Consider the following 14,681-nt stretch of genomic DNA (forward strand, 5'->3'; position numbering starts at 1 on the left):
ACTTAAGTAAAAATGTTAAGAAAGTATTCATTCTTGAGTTGTTAAATGTGTGGGATAATTTAGAAAAATGCAAAAAACACCTTTATGAATTTTACGTGTATACTGTTTCTCATTTTTCTGCAAAAGAAGCTATTCTTCTGCTGAAGTGCTAAATCAGCGTTACAAATTTTGTTTCTGGTAGGATAGCTTACTGATTTGGATTAGACTTTTTGGTGCAGTTTTATGTTTGGCTTTCGAAGAATGACTTTAACATAACACACCTTGTTCAAACTGTTTTAATAGATTAGGTGTTAATGAAGAACCTCCAGGGCATTCTGGAATGAGGCTTCAGTCTTTTCATTTTCTAGTTCCAATATGTTAGAGAAACTTTATATTTAAGAACAATTGTGTTTAATATAACACTATGCTAGATTACCTGAATGGATACTCAGACTTTTTTAATCGAGTAAATCGATTACAGAAATTGCATCAATAACACTCTCAATTCTTCAATTTCATTTTTAGATTTAATGTCTTAATATAGAGTTGAAGGCCCGAGTGATGTCATTGTTATGTAGCGGAGAACAGAGCTTTTCAGAGCTTACTGCAGGGCTTCCATGTCTGATTTGTTTGCAAGATTGTTAGAAGTTAAACTTTGTGCCTTAATCAGTGCCTGCCCCTTGAAAAAAGTATTTTTGAAGAAACAGTTTCGTCCTCTATCACTTTTGCCTTTCTCTAACTGTAACTACACTGGAAGCATAATGCTTGCTTAATGTTTTTGATAACACTGTTTTTGTCTTATTGCCAACACTTGTTACAAACAGCTAAAGCAACTAATGTTAATGCTTTTAATTTTCCAGAATTCCTTTAATGTCTTATGCAGCTGAGGCTGAGACCTTTCTTCTTACTTCTGCTACAGTGCCAGGGACAATTCTTCCAAGAAATATCAGGCCTTTGGAAAACTTTGGTAAACTTTTTTTTTGTAAGTTTTATTTATAGCTCATGTAGAATATTGTCAAAAACTGAATCTTGAAAATCTAAACAGAATATTTAGTTATGGCAGGGGGGTACACACTCTTGTGATGCAGTTTGGTGCTATTTTGAGACCAGCTGGATTATTTCTGAAATAGGAATATAGAAGATGAGCCAGCCACTCCAAAACCAGCATAACTGCTTTTCATTTGAAGATTAAAATATCAAGTGTTTTATGTAAATTAATTCCATTTCTAACTTCAATATTTTCTTTAATCTTACAACTTACTTTTCTCTTGTTTAAGGATAAATGGCTGTTTGATCCATCATAAATTGCTTGACGTACACTGCACAGTGTACCACTAAAGTAAGGAACAAACTATTTGCTGACAAAGAAGGATAATCAAGAAACAGTACAGTCTGGATTTTTTTTTTTTTTTTTTTTTTTTAGTATACCAGCAAGCTACAGGGCAAAAGCTTGCAAAAAGTTCTTTAGCTCCAGGATCTGGCAGAAACTTGGCAGAAGAGAAGGCAGGGAAGGAGTGCACTCTGTCTTCCTCCAGCTGCTTTAACTGCTGGTCTCTCTGTACTCAGAAAGAATGTAGCTTCTCTTCCCGCAAGTGCACTTTAACTGATGCTTAACCATTTCTGCTTTTAGTAGTAATGAGCAGAGATGTTAGCTCGTGTCTCCGACTTAGCTTTCTGATCCTTATTACTGAAATACGAACGTTAAAATAATACCAGAACTTTCAGCCACTTTAGACTTGGAAACGCATTTCAAACATTGCTACAAGGTCCTCTTTACTTGAGAGGACTAGATGTGCTGGAGTTAAATCCAGTGAATAAGCCATTTTACGTGAATTAGAACTAAGTTGTGATGGTAGCAGCAGAGGAAGAAACTTCAAATCCTTTTCGTATGCTCTGGTTCTGTTTCTTAAAGTTTGGAAGAAGGTTATTCTGCATTATTGATGAGGGGACCCTACTGTGTGTTGCAAATGTTTAATGAATTTAAATTTAATTTAAATTTTAATTTTAAAAAAAAAGTTTAGAAGTTTAGATCCAAGAAAAGGGCTGTTAAGATATTTGATGACTGAGCTTATATGCCTGAGATATGTCTAAGAATGAAGCCAGCTATTGCTCTTTGAAGCAGAGAAGAAAGATGCAGGAAAACTAATGGAGAAAGTGTGCTGGTTTCTCTTTTAGTCATGCTACTTTGTTAATCTGCACCACAAGCAGAAAAAAAAGAAGAATTATTCTTATGAGAGATTAAAAACATTTAAATAAGTCCCAAAGTATTTTCTCAACATTAGATTATTTAGGACATGTGAGGAATTAATTTTGATAATTTCGACAACTAATCTGTGAGTGCTGATAACTCTGGCAAATCCTAGTGCAGAACAAGGAACTAAATCTCTTATGCTGTCTTTTGGGAGAAGCAGGAGATTTTGAGCCTCAGTCTTGACAAGGAAAGAAAAGGAAATCATTTCCCCCCCCCCCCAAGATAGATAGATAGATAGATTTTTTAATATAATTAAAATTGAGTTTCTTCATTTGCTGTCTTGATTAGAGCTCAGATTTTTTTATATATAAACATTCCACTTCCTCTCAAAGGTGTGATTATGAAATGTGAAATTACCAAGTTAACAAGAAGCAGCAAATAACATGAAAATAACTTAATTTTTTATATGATCTTGCCACACCTGAACTAAAGAGTTGGATTCTGGAGAGGAAGCCTGAGAGACAGCTACCACATCCAAGGAAGGCAGCAGGCATGCAAATTACCCTCTCCCAACCCAGGGAGATAGTGATGAAAAATAATAATACAGGACTCTTTCGAGGTGCTGTATTTGGGAAGTTCAGCTGTTTTATGTAATATTACTTCTACTGTGGACAAAGTGCATTGCAACTACAGATTGCAGTATATGCTAAGCTAAGAGAGTTGAAGGATGGAGAAAGACTGTCATCAAGATTGAATCTTAGAACATTGTTGTATGCTGATACTGAATACCATACTTTTCAGTACTTTTCATACTGATACTAAAGTTTTAAGTGATATTCAAGTTTGACTTGAAGACTTCCTACTGATAAAGAGCATGAGGAAATAAAAAGGTGCAGAGCCTTCAAATTTCCTAGCAAAACTAGTGGACCTTGGATGTCAAGATGTCTTGACATCTTGAGGATTTTGGCAGTACTCAGTGAGCCGAGTGTTCCTTTTCCCATTCATTCTTCATATAGCAGCCAAGGAGAAGAAAGACAAAAAAGTAAGGGCAAAAGCAAGGAGAAACCTGAATGAGAGAAACATGGCAAATGCATGAAGGAGGGAGCAGGGCCTTCTCTTACAGGAAATAGGGGAGACGAAGGAAAAGGCAGAAGATGGAGGAAATGGGCAACACTAGGACTTAATACAAAGAATTCTTTTTGTGTGTGTGTGTTCAGATAAACTATTATATGGAATCTTTCTTCTGTGTTTACGCAGGAGCTCAGACTTAGGCGATTATAGTCCTCTGCTCTATTTTGGCCTTTTAAAGTGATAAACTATGAAGTGCTGGGGAATTACTTTTCTAAGATAATCAGATTATATATTTGCATTTAATAAACAAGTAGTAGGTAGGAGAAAAAGGGCTTTGTGCTGTTATGTACTTCTTGTCTTATCAATTTGTATCTTATTTCTCTTTAATCCATTTAAGAATACATTAAACTGAAATACTTTAGTGCAGTAAAAGCATGGGAAATAACAGCCCTGTACAGAGAATTAGAATTAAGTGTTTTCAAGCATGGTGTGATAAATTCACTGCAAAATGTAGAAGTTAATGTCTTAGCAAGTTTTTAGTCTGTGTATGAAAATGAAGCTGTAAAAAATAGATTTAGACACCAAATTCATGATGCTTTTCAATGTCTGCATGAAGTCTGAAACAAATTAATGGATATCTCAATAAATTTTATTTGGTTCTAAAGCCAGGACTAAATTAAGTATATTTACTTAATTGTTGTTGGTTTTTTTTTCTTAAACTCCTGAACTGTATCATCTATGTTCCCTTTGCAGTGAATATAACCCTTGGCTTTCCTACAATGACTTCTGTGGCACCACTGCAAAATATTTGTGGCACCTGTCAACTACATTGTGGATAGTGTGAAATAAGCTTAATACAATATCAACACAAGAACTCCTGTGCTGCTTTGTACAGCTTGCTTTCATTCTTAACACAGCTTTAGTTTTTTAACTTGTCACAGGTTGCCACAGATTGCCACAGATTTTACAGTCTTCTTTTGGTCAGTCAGATGCTGCAGGTACCCAGGGAGCCTTGCAGCAGAGTTTAAGTCCAGCTTGCCATGGAGCACACAAGGTCTTGTTCATAACCTGCAAATTAGTTTGCACTGTCTGAAAAGAGATTTTGTAAGGAGGAACAGTGTCATGGGTACTTCTGATCAGCTGCTTTCCATGGGATAATCCACTGATGGCCATTTACAAATTTATCTTTCTACCATATTGAGCTTTACTGCCAACTTCACTCTGCCAACAAGCCTTCAATTTAGAAAGACTAGAACTGCTGTATGTTAAAAGTGCCGTGTGGTTAATTTGTTACTTTACTAATGGCTTAATTTCTGACCGCTTAAATAGCGATATCAAACCTTCTCTCAGTTCATTGTGAATGCCATTATTGTCCATGTAGCAATGTTGGTGCTGCTTCTAAAATACACCTTTAGATAGCTAACATGTCACTCCTTTAGTCTGATTCTATTCTTTAAAGAAAAAGTCTGTATTAAAATATGTGATTTAGCTACTTAAGCTGTGGCAGCATTTCTTACTAAATCTTACTGTATTATTTGAGGGTATCTGTTAAACCAGAGAACCTCATTTTACGTTCTTAACTGTATTTGCATAAATGTTATCAGACTTTAACATATTCTACTTGTGTTAGAATCTTTAGGCAAAGGATATGCTGTTGCATGTACCCAAGAAGGAGAAGAGAAAAAGCAAGCTTCTGGTTCATCTGGCACTAGAGGGACTAGAAAGAAGTCTGTTAATACTACTCCTAGAAGAAGATCTGCACGGAACAGCAAAAATGAGACTGCTGGTCAATCTTGGAGCTCACCTCGATCAAGCAATTCTGGATGCGGTGCCCCTGATGGCAGTAACACATCTCTGAATAAATCATCTTCAGAATCAGAGAAAGCTCTTCCAAAACGAAAGTCTGAAAGAATAGTTAAACAACAAACACCTCTGGTTAAAAAGAAACTGAGAAGTTCTGCACGTTCTGAAAAATCTTCTAGTGATTCAGTGGAAGATGATGAAGTTGCTGAGTCTGAAACAGTTCTAATGTTAGATAAAGACCACCAGTCAGATAATGAAAGCAGTAATGCAAGCCTCCTGCACAGAAATAATGTGGAAACAGAATCTGCTAATGGATTGGAAAGCTGTAGTGAACATGCAGAAATTGAGGAAAACACAGGAGAATGTGACAAAGATGAAGATACTTCAGGAAATACAGATGCAAGTTTGTCTGTCCAAGAACCTCCGATATTAACTTTAGAGGGAGACAGTCTGGAATTTGATATAAAGGACGTTACTGAAAAAAATGTAGATACTAAGAATCAGGACATCTGTGAAGATACTCTTGAAAAAATGATTATTCCCAGAGATGAATTACTTGAGCATATGACAACACTGGAAAAAGATCAGACATTGTCTAGTCCTCAAAATGAATTATTGGCAAATGTTGAAACTTTGACAAAAATAGATCAACCAATAGTTAGTCCAAAAAATGAATTGCTGGAATATCCAGAGCCTTTGGAGAAAAGTTGCCCATTAGAGACCCCCAGAAGTAAATTGCGTGAGCCTCCAGAAGCCATAGAAATAGATGATTCTGAGGCTAAAGAAAGGACAGTAGTAGACTGTGTAAGTACAGATATTCAAAACTTAAAATCTGTACAAGACAAAGAAGCAGATGCATTAATAAACAATATTACTTCAGACAGTACATCAGAACAATCCTTAAAAGAGAAGGCTATGCCAGAAAGTGAAGAGGGTAGAACTTCAGAGTCACCCAAAATAAATACTGAACATAAGCATTTTGGTGAAGATAACAATGAAATGATACCAATGGATTGTGACTCATTTTGCAGTGACCAGAATGAACCTCAAATTGAACAGTTACCACCAGTTGAGAGTATACATAAAAGAGAAGTGAAATCATTAGAGGATGATGCTGAAAACTATACATCGCTTTCGGGACTCTCTGAAAAAGATGAAATAATTCCTCAAGAAAAAGAGTATCAATCAGAATTTAAAAAAGATAAAAAGACTCGAACTAGAAGGTCTAGATTTCATTCTCCATCAACAACTTGGTCTCCTTCTAGGAGAGAGGGTAGGAAATCCCAATCACCATCTCCTAAAAGGGAGGTAACCAAAGACAGGAGCTCTCGATCACCCAAGCAGGAAACTGTTAGGGAGGGAAGGAGATCCTTATCTCAGTCTCCAAAAAGAGAGACACTCAAAGATGAGAAAAAAACACCATCTCGATCTCCCAAAAGAGAAACTGTCAGGGAAAGCAGAAGATCATCTTCTCGGTCAAGAGCTAAGGATTCTTCTCCAAGGCAAAAATCTAGGTCTCGAAGCAGTGATAGAGATTGTCAAAGAAGAGACCGTGACAGAGAAAGAAGAAATAGGAGATGGTCTAGGTCACGGTCACGGTCTAGGTCTAGGTCAAGATCACAATCTAGAACAAGAAATAAAGGTTCTTCATCCTCTAGGAATGAGAGGGATGGTCATTCACCTCGATGGAAAGAGAGATGGGCAAATGACAGTTGGAGAAGTCCCAGAGGAAATGATCGATACAAAAGGAGTGATCAAGAAAAACAGAATGAAAATCTTAAAGAGAAGGACAACACAGAAAAACATAATGATGATCAGTGTTCTTCAGACCAATGCAGAAGTGATTGTCCAGACTGGGTAATGGAAAGGATAAATTCTGTTCCTGAAATTAGGAACAGAGAACGAGACAAACCACACTGGGAAGACTACCGGCATGATAATTCAGGGCATTCTTGGAATAAAAACTTCAGTTCTGGTTGGATTTCAAATCGAGGAAGAGGTGGGCGTGGGAGAGGTGGGCGTGGAAGAGGTGGCTTCATGTACGGAGACCAGAGTGAAAATCACTGGCAAAATAGAAAACCCCTCTCAGGGAACTCAAATGGTTCTGGGAATGAAACTTCAAGGTTCCCAGAACATCAGCCATACAGACGTAAGAATGAACAAGATTATTCTTTTGATACACCTGCTGATAGATCTGGGTGGACGTCTGCATCCAGTTGGGCTGTAAGAAAGACTTTACCAGCAGATGTGCAGAATTATTACTCAAGAAGAGGACGAAATTCATCTAGCCCACAGTCTGGATGGGGAATGAGACAAGAAGAGGAGACACCTGAGCAAGGTATTCATAGTTTTGAAAAATAAAAGGTAATTTAGTCACAACTGCAATAGCTACGTAAAATGCTAGTCACACTGTCCTATCTTGAGTTTTAGTTCCTCAGAATAATTTTGGGTGAATCCATAGTCTTTTTGTGATATGGAGTTTTTAGGTGTGCGGTTTTGGTGGGTTTTGACAGAGTTTTTGGTGGCTTTTTTCAAAAAGGTGGCTTTTTGTTTGTTTTTGCTTAAAGTCACAAGTTTTGTATCTATTTACTGACTGTATCTGAAGAGCACTACTGAAGTAAATGGATCAGGTTGAAGAGAAAGTATATCCTCTTCATGGTTACTTTTAGCATCTGCCCACCTTTCAAAAAGGGTAGTTTTTTCAAGGAGACTTAACTTTGTGAAGACTTGCACTGTAAAGTCTAGAGATGATAAATAATTATGTTGACTTTTATCTTGCTTTTAAATAAACATTTTCCTCCTAAAATGCTTGAAGAAAAAAGGAAGATTTATAAATGCAAAAATGTTAGTTTTAATGTACTTTAGCATAAAAATTCTCTAAAGCCCCAATGGAAGTCTATTCCAATCAGGACACTTAGCTTGTAAATAGAAAATATACAAAAATATCAAAGTTTTTGGTAGAAGGTGACTTAATTCCAGATGAGGTTGATTTTGGAGAACTAAGAAGTTGCCCACAGGTGGTTGATGCTTTGAAATAAATGGCATATGTGAATTATAAATTAAAAGAACTATAAAAATCCAGTTCTGAAGAAGACCACTCTTGTACTTTCCCGTTGTCTCCTTGTTTAATCTTCTATTTTTGTTTTCATCTTATATGTCAGCAGTTTTCTTCCTCTGTTCAGAGATACATCAGTGGCTTCTCAGTTTTGAGGCAACTTTGACAACCCTCAATTTGCTGTAGGCAACATTTATCAAACCTTTAACTGAAAGGATTGTTTGTGTGATTTGCAGGCTTCAGGTCACACAGTTTGGGAACAATTGCACTATTCATTTTTGAAACCTGGATTTAGGGTGAGAATAGTATAATGTTCTCTCAAACCTGGGTAAAACGTGATGGGTTGGCATCTTTAAAGGTGACTTGGGGTGAAGCATAAAGAGTTGAATCCTGATCCTTTTCAATTAGGTGACAGAATTCCTCATAGAAAGAATTCTAAGGGAAGGGAAATGCATCTGAATTATAATCCATCGCCTGTTTCTCAAAAATAGTTTCTTGAATTTTGGAAGACTTGCTGCTTGTATGTGAACTTCTTGGCTTCTGTTGAAGATAATGCGAGACTAACATCAATTTTTAAAAATAAACTCTTAGCATGGCACTTCTTTGCTTCTAGGGTTTATCTACTGTGCCAGTGAAATGTGGTGGGTTTTTGTTTGTTTTTTTTGAACGACTTTTTTCAAATATGAAGATCTGTGAAATTGGTTGAGGATGATTATTATTCAATGACAGTATACATCAGAGTGTTTTTATAGTAACCAGAAATGGCTACAGTTACAGCGTGTAAATCGGGCAAAGGGGAACAGAGTGTTGAATATGTGATAACATATGACTAAACTTCCACAACTGCAGAGGTTGGATAAGTTATGTTTTCCTGCTCTTTGGGTGAGAATTACTGTTTCAGTGTGATGTAATGGATTGTTAGCTGTGCTCTGGGACAGGTAGAAAAAAACAGAAATTCAGAAGGTGTGCTTCCATAGTAACTGAGCTTCTTTAAACTCAGAAACTAGCATTTGGCCCCATGGCATATCTGGTGATGAGTACTTCATAATAATGTAATACAGTATCTTTAAAATAATCAGGTTATAGATACTCCTTTTTGATACTCTGTACTTCATGAAGAGTTTAGACATCTGGTTCCACTTGTGCTTTACAAAAAACACATTTTGTACTTTATAGTCTCTGTTTTTCTTTTGATAGATCCAAACCTCAAAGACCAAGGCAACCAGCAAAGTGATGGTTCTCAGTTACCGATGAATATGATGCAGCAACAAATGAATGTAATGCCACAAGTGAATGCACAGCACCAACCTATGAATATATTTCCGTATCCAGTGGGTGTCCATCCTCCTATGATGAATATGCAACGCAGTCCTTTCAACATCCATCCTCCAATGCCTTTGCATCTCCATACCGGAGTACCTCTCATACAGGTAGCTGCTCCCACAAATCTGTCTCAGGGATTACCTCCGCCTCCACCTCCACCCCCACCATCTCAGCAAGTCAACTATGTTGCTTCACAGCAAGATGGAAAGCAACTGCAGGTATGCTTTATCAGAAACCATGGCAAGAGCAGTATTAAAATAATATATTAGTTACAGGTTAATAAAAGGTTTCTTGTATTTAATAGCGTATACTTGATTAATTTTATACTTGCAAGTTTTTCTTTTTCTCTTAACTGCCCTTTCTCTCCTCCCCCCCCCCCCCCCGCCCCCCGGCAGTGGAAGTGTTCATGAGGATATGGGTTGGTTTGAGTTTGTAGTTCTTAAATATTAATACACAATGCCATAACTGGGTATTTGTAGTCATGAGATGTTTCAAATGATAATGGAGCACTGAAAATTTTCTTCAGTATTGTCAATTAACTTTTTTATTCAGTTCCAGAAATAAAGCACATTAAAGATTTTCCCCTTCAAAACCTGATTCTAAGCTCTAGGAAATGCTTTAATCCTCATTCAGCAGTGTGTACTAAGTGGACCTCAAGCTCTTGTTGGAATTCTCTTCTTTTGGGATATATCATCCGAGAGAGAAAAAAAATTTTTCAAGTACTGCACAGCACCAGTTTATTCTACAGTTTCATTCTCCAGCAGTCACTGTCTTGGCATGTTGTTGGCCCCCCCAACCCCTCCCCACATACTTTCTATTGTTTAATCTTTTCAGTCTCTTTGAGAATTTCTAAGTTACATCTATGGTATGTTTTACTTCCCCCTTCTTGCCTGATTCTCCTGTTCTTACATGTCCTCTTTGAGACTAAACTTCATTTCTGCAGTTTCCAAAAGACTCTGCTGTGCTTGGGGCAGGTCGGACCATCTGTTTGTGCCTTCCATGACAGCTTAAAACAGCTTCTGTGGATGTGAGCACCAGCTGTAGCTAGCTGTTTATATTAAGAGCTTTTATATCAGGGAAAGGAATATTAGCAACTTCCAGTAGGATATATGGTCTTCCAAGGAAACATAAAACTGCATCTGTGGTGTGTAAAGGGTTCTTTTGGGTTCAGCTGGGATTTTTGCTTTTTTTCTGTTGTAGGCCACTAACTCTAATGTAAAATGCTTTTACCAGCATTCCAGGTTGAAAGAGATGTTTTAGAACAGATTTTTAAACCTCTGTTTTCCTGTGTTGTCTTTAAAAATTTTGTGAATTGATTAATGACCTACATTCTTTCCACTTTCAATTGCTGTTAATCATTTGTATTCATAAACTTACAACAAAAGGAGTTAAGTTCTGTGGGAAATACTGAGTGGGGTTAGGGCTGTATGAAATACTTCAAATACTGTGCAAAATAAAATAGGTACTATTTGAGCTAAAAAGCTAGGAGATTGCTTGTTGATTTGACTTAGGCCTGTTGCCTGTGATAAACCATTTTCATAATTGGAAATTCAGAATGTTTAATCTCTAAAATGTAAGAAATGAGAATGTGTGCTATAAACCTCTATCAAATTTAATTATCTAGTGCAGTAATAAATATTCTACAAAGGTTTAGTGTGTTTGCTCCAAAATAGAGGTATTAGTAAAGCATCTGTTGTATTTGCTCTTCTCCTCTTTTGTGGAACGGTGTCCATGCATCTGAATGCTCTTGGGAGCTACTGCTCCTTTTTCCTTTTGCTTTCATTGAACAAGTCCTTGGTGGCAGCACAGTAAAATTACTGAGTACTGTAGGATTCCAGCCTCTCCTTTCCTGCTCCAGGAAGATGAAGAGATAGCACTGGCTAGGTTTAGCATACTGATTATAACAGTTCAATATCTATGTCCTTTCCAAAGAGCTTAAATCCCTGCTTTGTTATTTCCCATCTGGATAAATGCACACCTGCAAAAAAAAAAAGGTGTTTACTTGCACAGAAAAAAGGGACATTTAGGGTAGCCTGCTAGAACAGTGTTTGTAACATGTTAGGGGGTTGCATTCTTGGCTTTTGCTAAAACTGACCTCTTGTCTGAGTTGTTGAGAGCTACTTCATTTCTCAATTCCGAAGCATCAACAGTGTCCGTAGTGTCTTTAGACTATGTCTGGGAATGATGGTCTTTCCTTAAGAACAGATCCCAGTGCTCAATCAGTGTTTCACCCTCAGTTTACTCAAAGCTAAAGGTATGTTTACATTTGACATTCAATTGCAAGTTCAAGCTGATTTGAAGAAGAGGGAAAAAAAAAAAAAAAAGTTAAAATAAACCTTCTCGGAGAAACACTGTTATGATGCATGAATGCAAATGTGTGTTAAGCTATTTTTTGTATGCATGTTTTGGTGCTGGTAATACCATCCATGCCTGTTTGCTGGATCCTGCTTTGAGAGTTGTGCATCACTGGGACCTCGCTCAGAGCCAGAATCTAGAAACCACAATGAAGACATGCAGGATACGTTGCTTTTCAAGCTTTATTTTTTTCCTTAGATTAGGTCTGCTATTATATGCACATTTTCTATAATAATGGACAGTGTGGAAAGCAGCTTATGAACCCAAGCATGTAGTACTGATGTCAGCTGCTGAAACTTCCAGAAAGATTTATTGACATACTGAAGGATAACGTATTAACTACTGATAACTTTTTAAAACAGGGAATTCCAAGTGCTCCTCATGTGAGTAATAACATGAATGCTCCAGCCTTGTCTGCTCCAACAGCAGCCCTGGGAAATGTGGGAACAGTTCAGGGACCAAGTTCTGGTAATGCAACATCAAGTCACATCAAAAGCTCTAATGCTGCTGTGAAATTGGGAGAAAACAAAGCAAGTGTAACAGTGGAAGCCAGCGCAGATAGCTCAAAGAAGGACCAGGCAAGTTTGAAGTTCAGAATAATATATATAATTGTCATACTAAAAGAGAGCAAATTATGAATACCTTTTGTGTGTAATATACTCACTACCATTATCTTCATCATATTTCAGTACTTCGTTGGGGGTTATAGGACATAACAAACTAGCAAATTGTTTTTTTTTAATATTGTCTTCTTTAGAGCAGCACTATTTACAAATAATATTTTAATTGTTGTGGGACCATAGTCTGTTTTTAGTAAAACGTACAGTTCTCATTAGTGTCGAAATCTGAGTGAACTGAACATGTTTTCCTGGTTGTTTAGAGTAACTTTTTATTTGCAAAATTTTAATTTGTGATGATTGAAACTAATTTTAAATCATTACTTTCACATTAAAAAGATGACTATGCATGCATCTAAAAATAACACAAGTTTGTTCTTTCTTCAGAAATTGTTAATTCAAGAAAAAGCAGCGCAAGAGGTCAAACTGGCTATTAAACCTTTCTACCAAAATAAAGACATCACTAAGGAGGAATATAAAGAAATTGTGCGGAAAGCTGTAGATAAAGTAAGTTGATTTATTAATAAAATCTGAGATGTATACATTTCAACTGAGGTAGGGTTGCGAGGCGGTTGTGTGTGTTTTTGGGACAACTGGTAGTTGCTGGGAAGGGAGAACAAAAACATCCATCAGAGCTTTTTTAGCTCCTCGGAACACAAACTGATTTATTGTTTGAAATGGTTGAATGGAACTGAGCAGTTAGGAAGTATTAGGAGTTTTCTAAGTTATTCTGCTGGCCGTGGAGAAGCTTGTTGTGGGGAAAGTAGGTATGTAGTGTAAAACTGGCAAATCAACAGAAATGTTTCAAACACATTTTATTTTTTCTTCAATACTGTTGTAGGTTTGTCATAGCAAGAGTGGAGAAGTTAATTCTGCAAAAGTGGCAAATCTAGTGAAAGCATATGTAGACAAATACAAACATTCACGGAAGAAGAATCCAGAAGAGGCAGTCTCCTGTGAAAGAAAATAGATCATGTTTTCAGTTTTTAATTTTATTCTATCTACAAAGTGCAATTTCAACATGAACAGTTAACTGAAAATTGTACATGGCTGATTTGAATCTGGTTTTGATAAAATTATTTTTCAATGTAGTATATAATGTTTTGTTCTAAAGAAATATAGATCTACAGTACAACTTCTTTATTCCTTTTTAAAAACAGATGTCTAAAAAAGTAAAAGGTGTAAAGGAGAGAGTTATTAGGACTGTACGATTGTGTGGATATTAGATGTACAGCATTTTGGCTTGAATAATGGAGCGCATTAAATTAGAAACTTATGTCTGAGTACATTGGTTTTGGAACAGGTTTGTACAGTACATGAAATCAGTCAGATTAAAATTTTTTTCTTTTGATTTCTCCCTAATTATAGCAAAGATAATGTATTACCTTGACAAATATTTCTAGTGTTAACTGGACAGACTGAATGCAGGGGTCACTATGTATATAAAAAAGCACATGGAGTTGTCTGAACAGAAGAACTGTTTAGATTTTTTTTAAAAAAAATCATAAACAGTAAGATTGAGTGCCCAAAATCATGGGCACTGCACACCTGTTGTAACACCAAATAAAAGTTATGCTGCTTGTTTTTGTTTGTGATGTTTTTCAATTTGTTCCAAGAGAGTGGGGTGAACTTGATTAATTTCTATGTATCAGAAGCCCTCAGTCACAGCGCACTGACAACCCCAGTTCATGTCTAATCCTGCCCTTAGCTATTAAAATGACATACACAGTTAGTATGCTGTAGAGTTGGATGTTCCTGAAAAATAAGCACTAGTTTCTTTGTAACTTCAAGGAAGATGAAGAAAGCTGGAATTTGTGATCGTCTCCCTGTTGATCAGAGACTGCCAGTTGTACCAGTCTGATCTGCCTAATATTTTTTAGCCTGTTTTGGCCAGTAGCATAGATCACCAATTGAAAGTACATGGTCTTAAGTAACATGCAGCTTTTAGACTTCCCAGAGTATATTTCTGTAGTGTTTTGTAAAGGTACCAAAATCACTTTAAAAGCAGATGTGGGTTCATTAAATGTGCTAGAAGAATGCTTACACCTGATGTCAAACCTACTTTACTGAGATAGCAGGAGATAGGTTTGCTGGAGCACAGATCATTACTATGGAAAAAGCCAGCTTGGGATCCTTTCAAATTTGTGTTACAAGAGCAATACAGTATAGAAGGAACCTTAGTTCCCTTCTTTTGTAAGACAGTGCTACTAAAATTTCAGCATCCCCCTTCAGTCCTGCTGTGTGGTAACAACCTTTGGTGTCAGCTCAAGATCTGGCCAACGGATCA

The 14,681-nt window shown here is 36.7% G+C and overlaps 1 protein-coding gene across 4 annotated transcripts in view; it reads left to right on the forward strand.

Annotated features, from left to right (window-relative positions):
* Positions 1-13,978, forward strand: part of SCAF11 (SR-related CTD associated factor 11) — a 51,123-nt gene extending 37,145 nt beyond the window's left edge. For all 4 annotated transcript variants that reach the window (XM_067314377.1, XM_067314372.1, XM_067314365.1 and 1 more), the window contains 6 exons: positions 840-946; positions 4,872-7,382; positions 9,297-9,640; positions 12,140-12,355; positions 12,782-12,901; positions 13,236-13,978. In XM_067314377.1, coding sequence (XP_067170478.1) covers positions 840-946; positions 4,872-7,382; positions 9,297-9,640; positions 12,140-12,355; positions 12,782-12,901; positions 13,236-13,364 — 3,427 coding nt within the window. In that variant the 3' untranslated portion in view covers positions 13,365-13,978. The remainder of the gene's footprint in view (positions 1-839; positions 947-4,871; positions 7,383-9,296; positions 9,641-12,139; positions 12,356-12,781; positions 12,902-13,235) is intronic.
* The last annotated feature ends 703 nt before the right edge of the window (positions 13,979-14,681 follow it).

Source organism: Apteryx mantelli, chromosome 1 (genome assembly GCF_036417845.1).
Source record: "Apteryx mantelli isolate bAptMan1 chromosome 1, bAptMan1.hap1, whole genome shotgun sequence".
In the NCBI taxonomy this organism is placed as follows: domain Eukaryota; kingdom Metazoa; phylum Chordata; class Aves; order Apterygiformes; family Apterygidae; genus Apteryx; species Apteryx mantelli.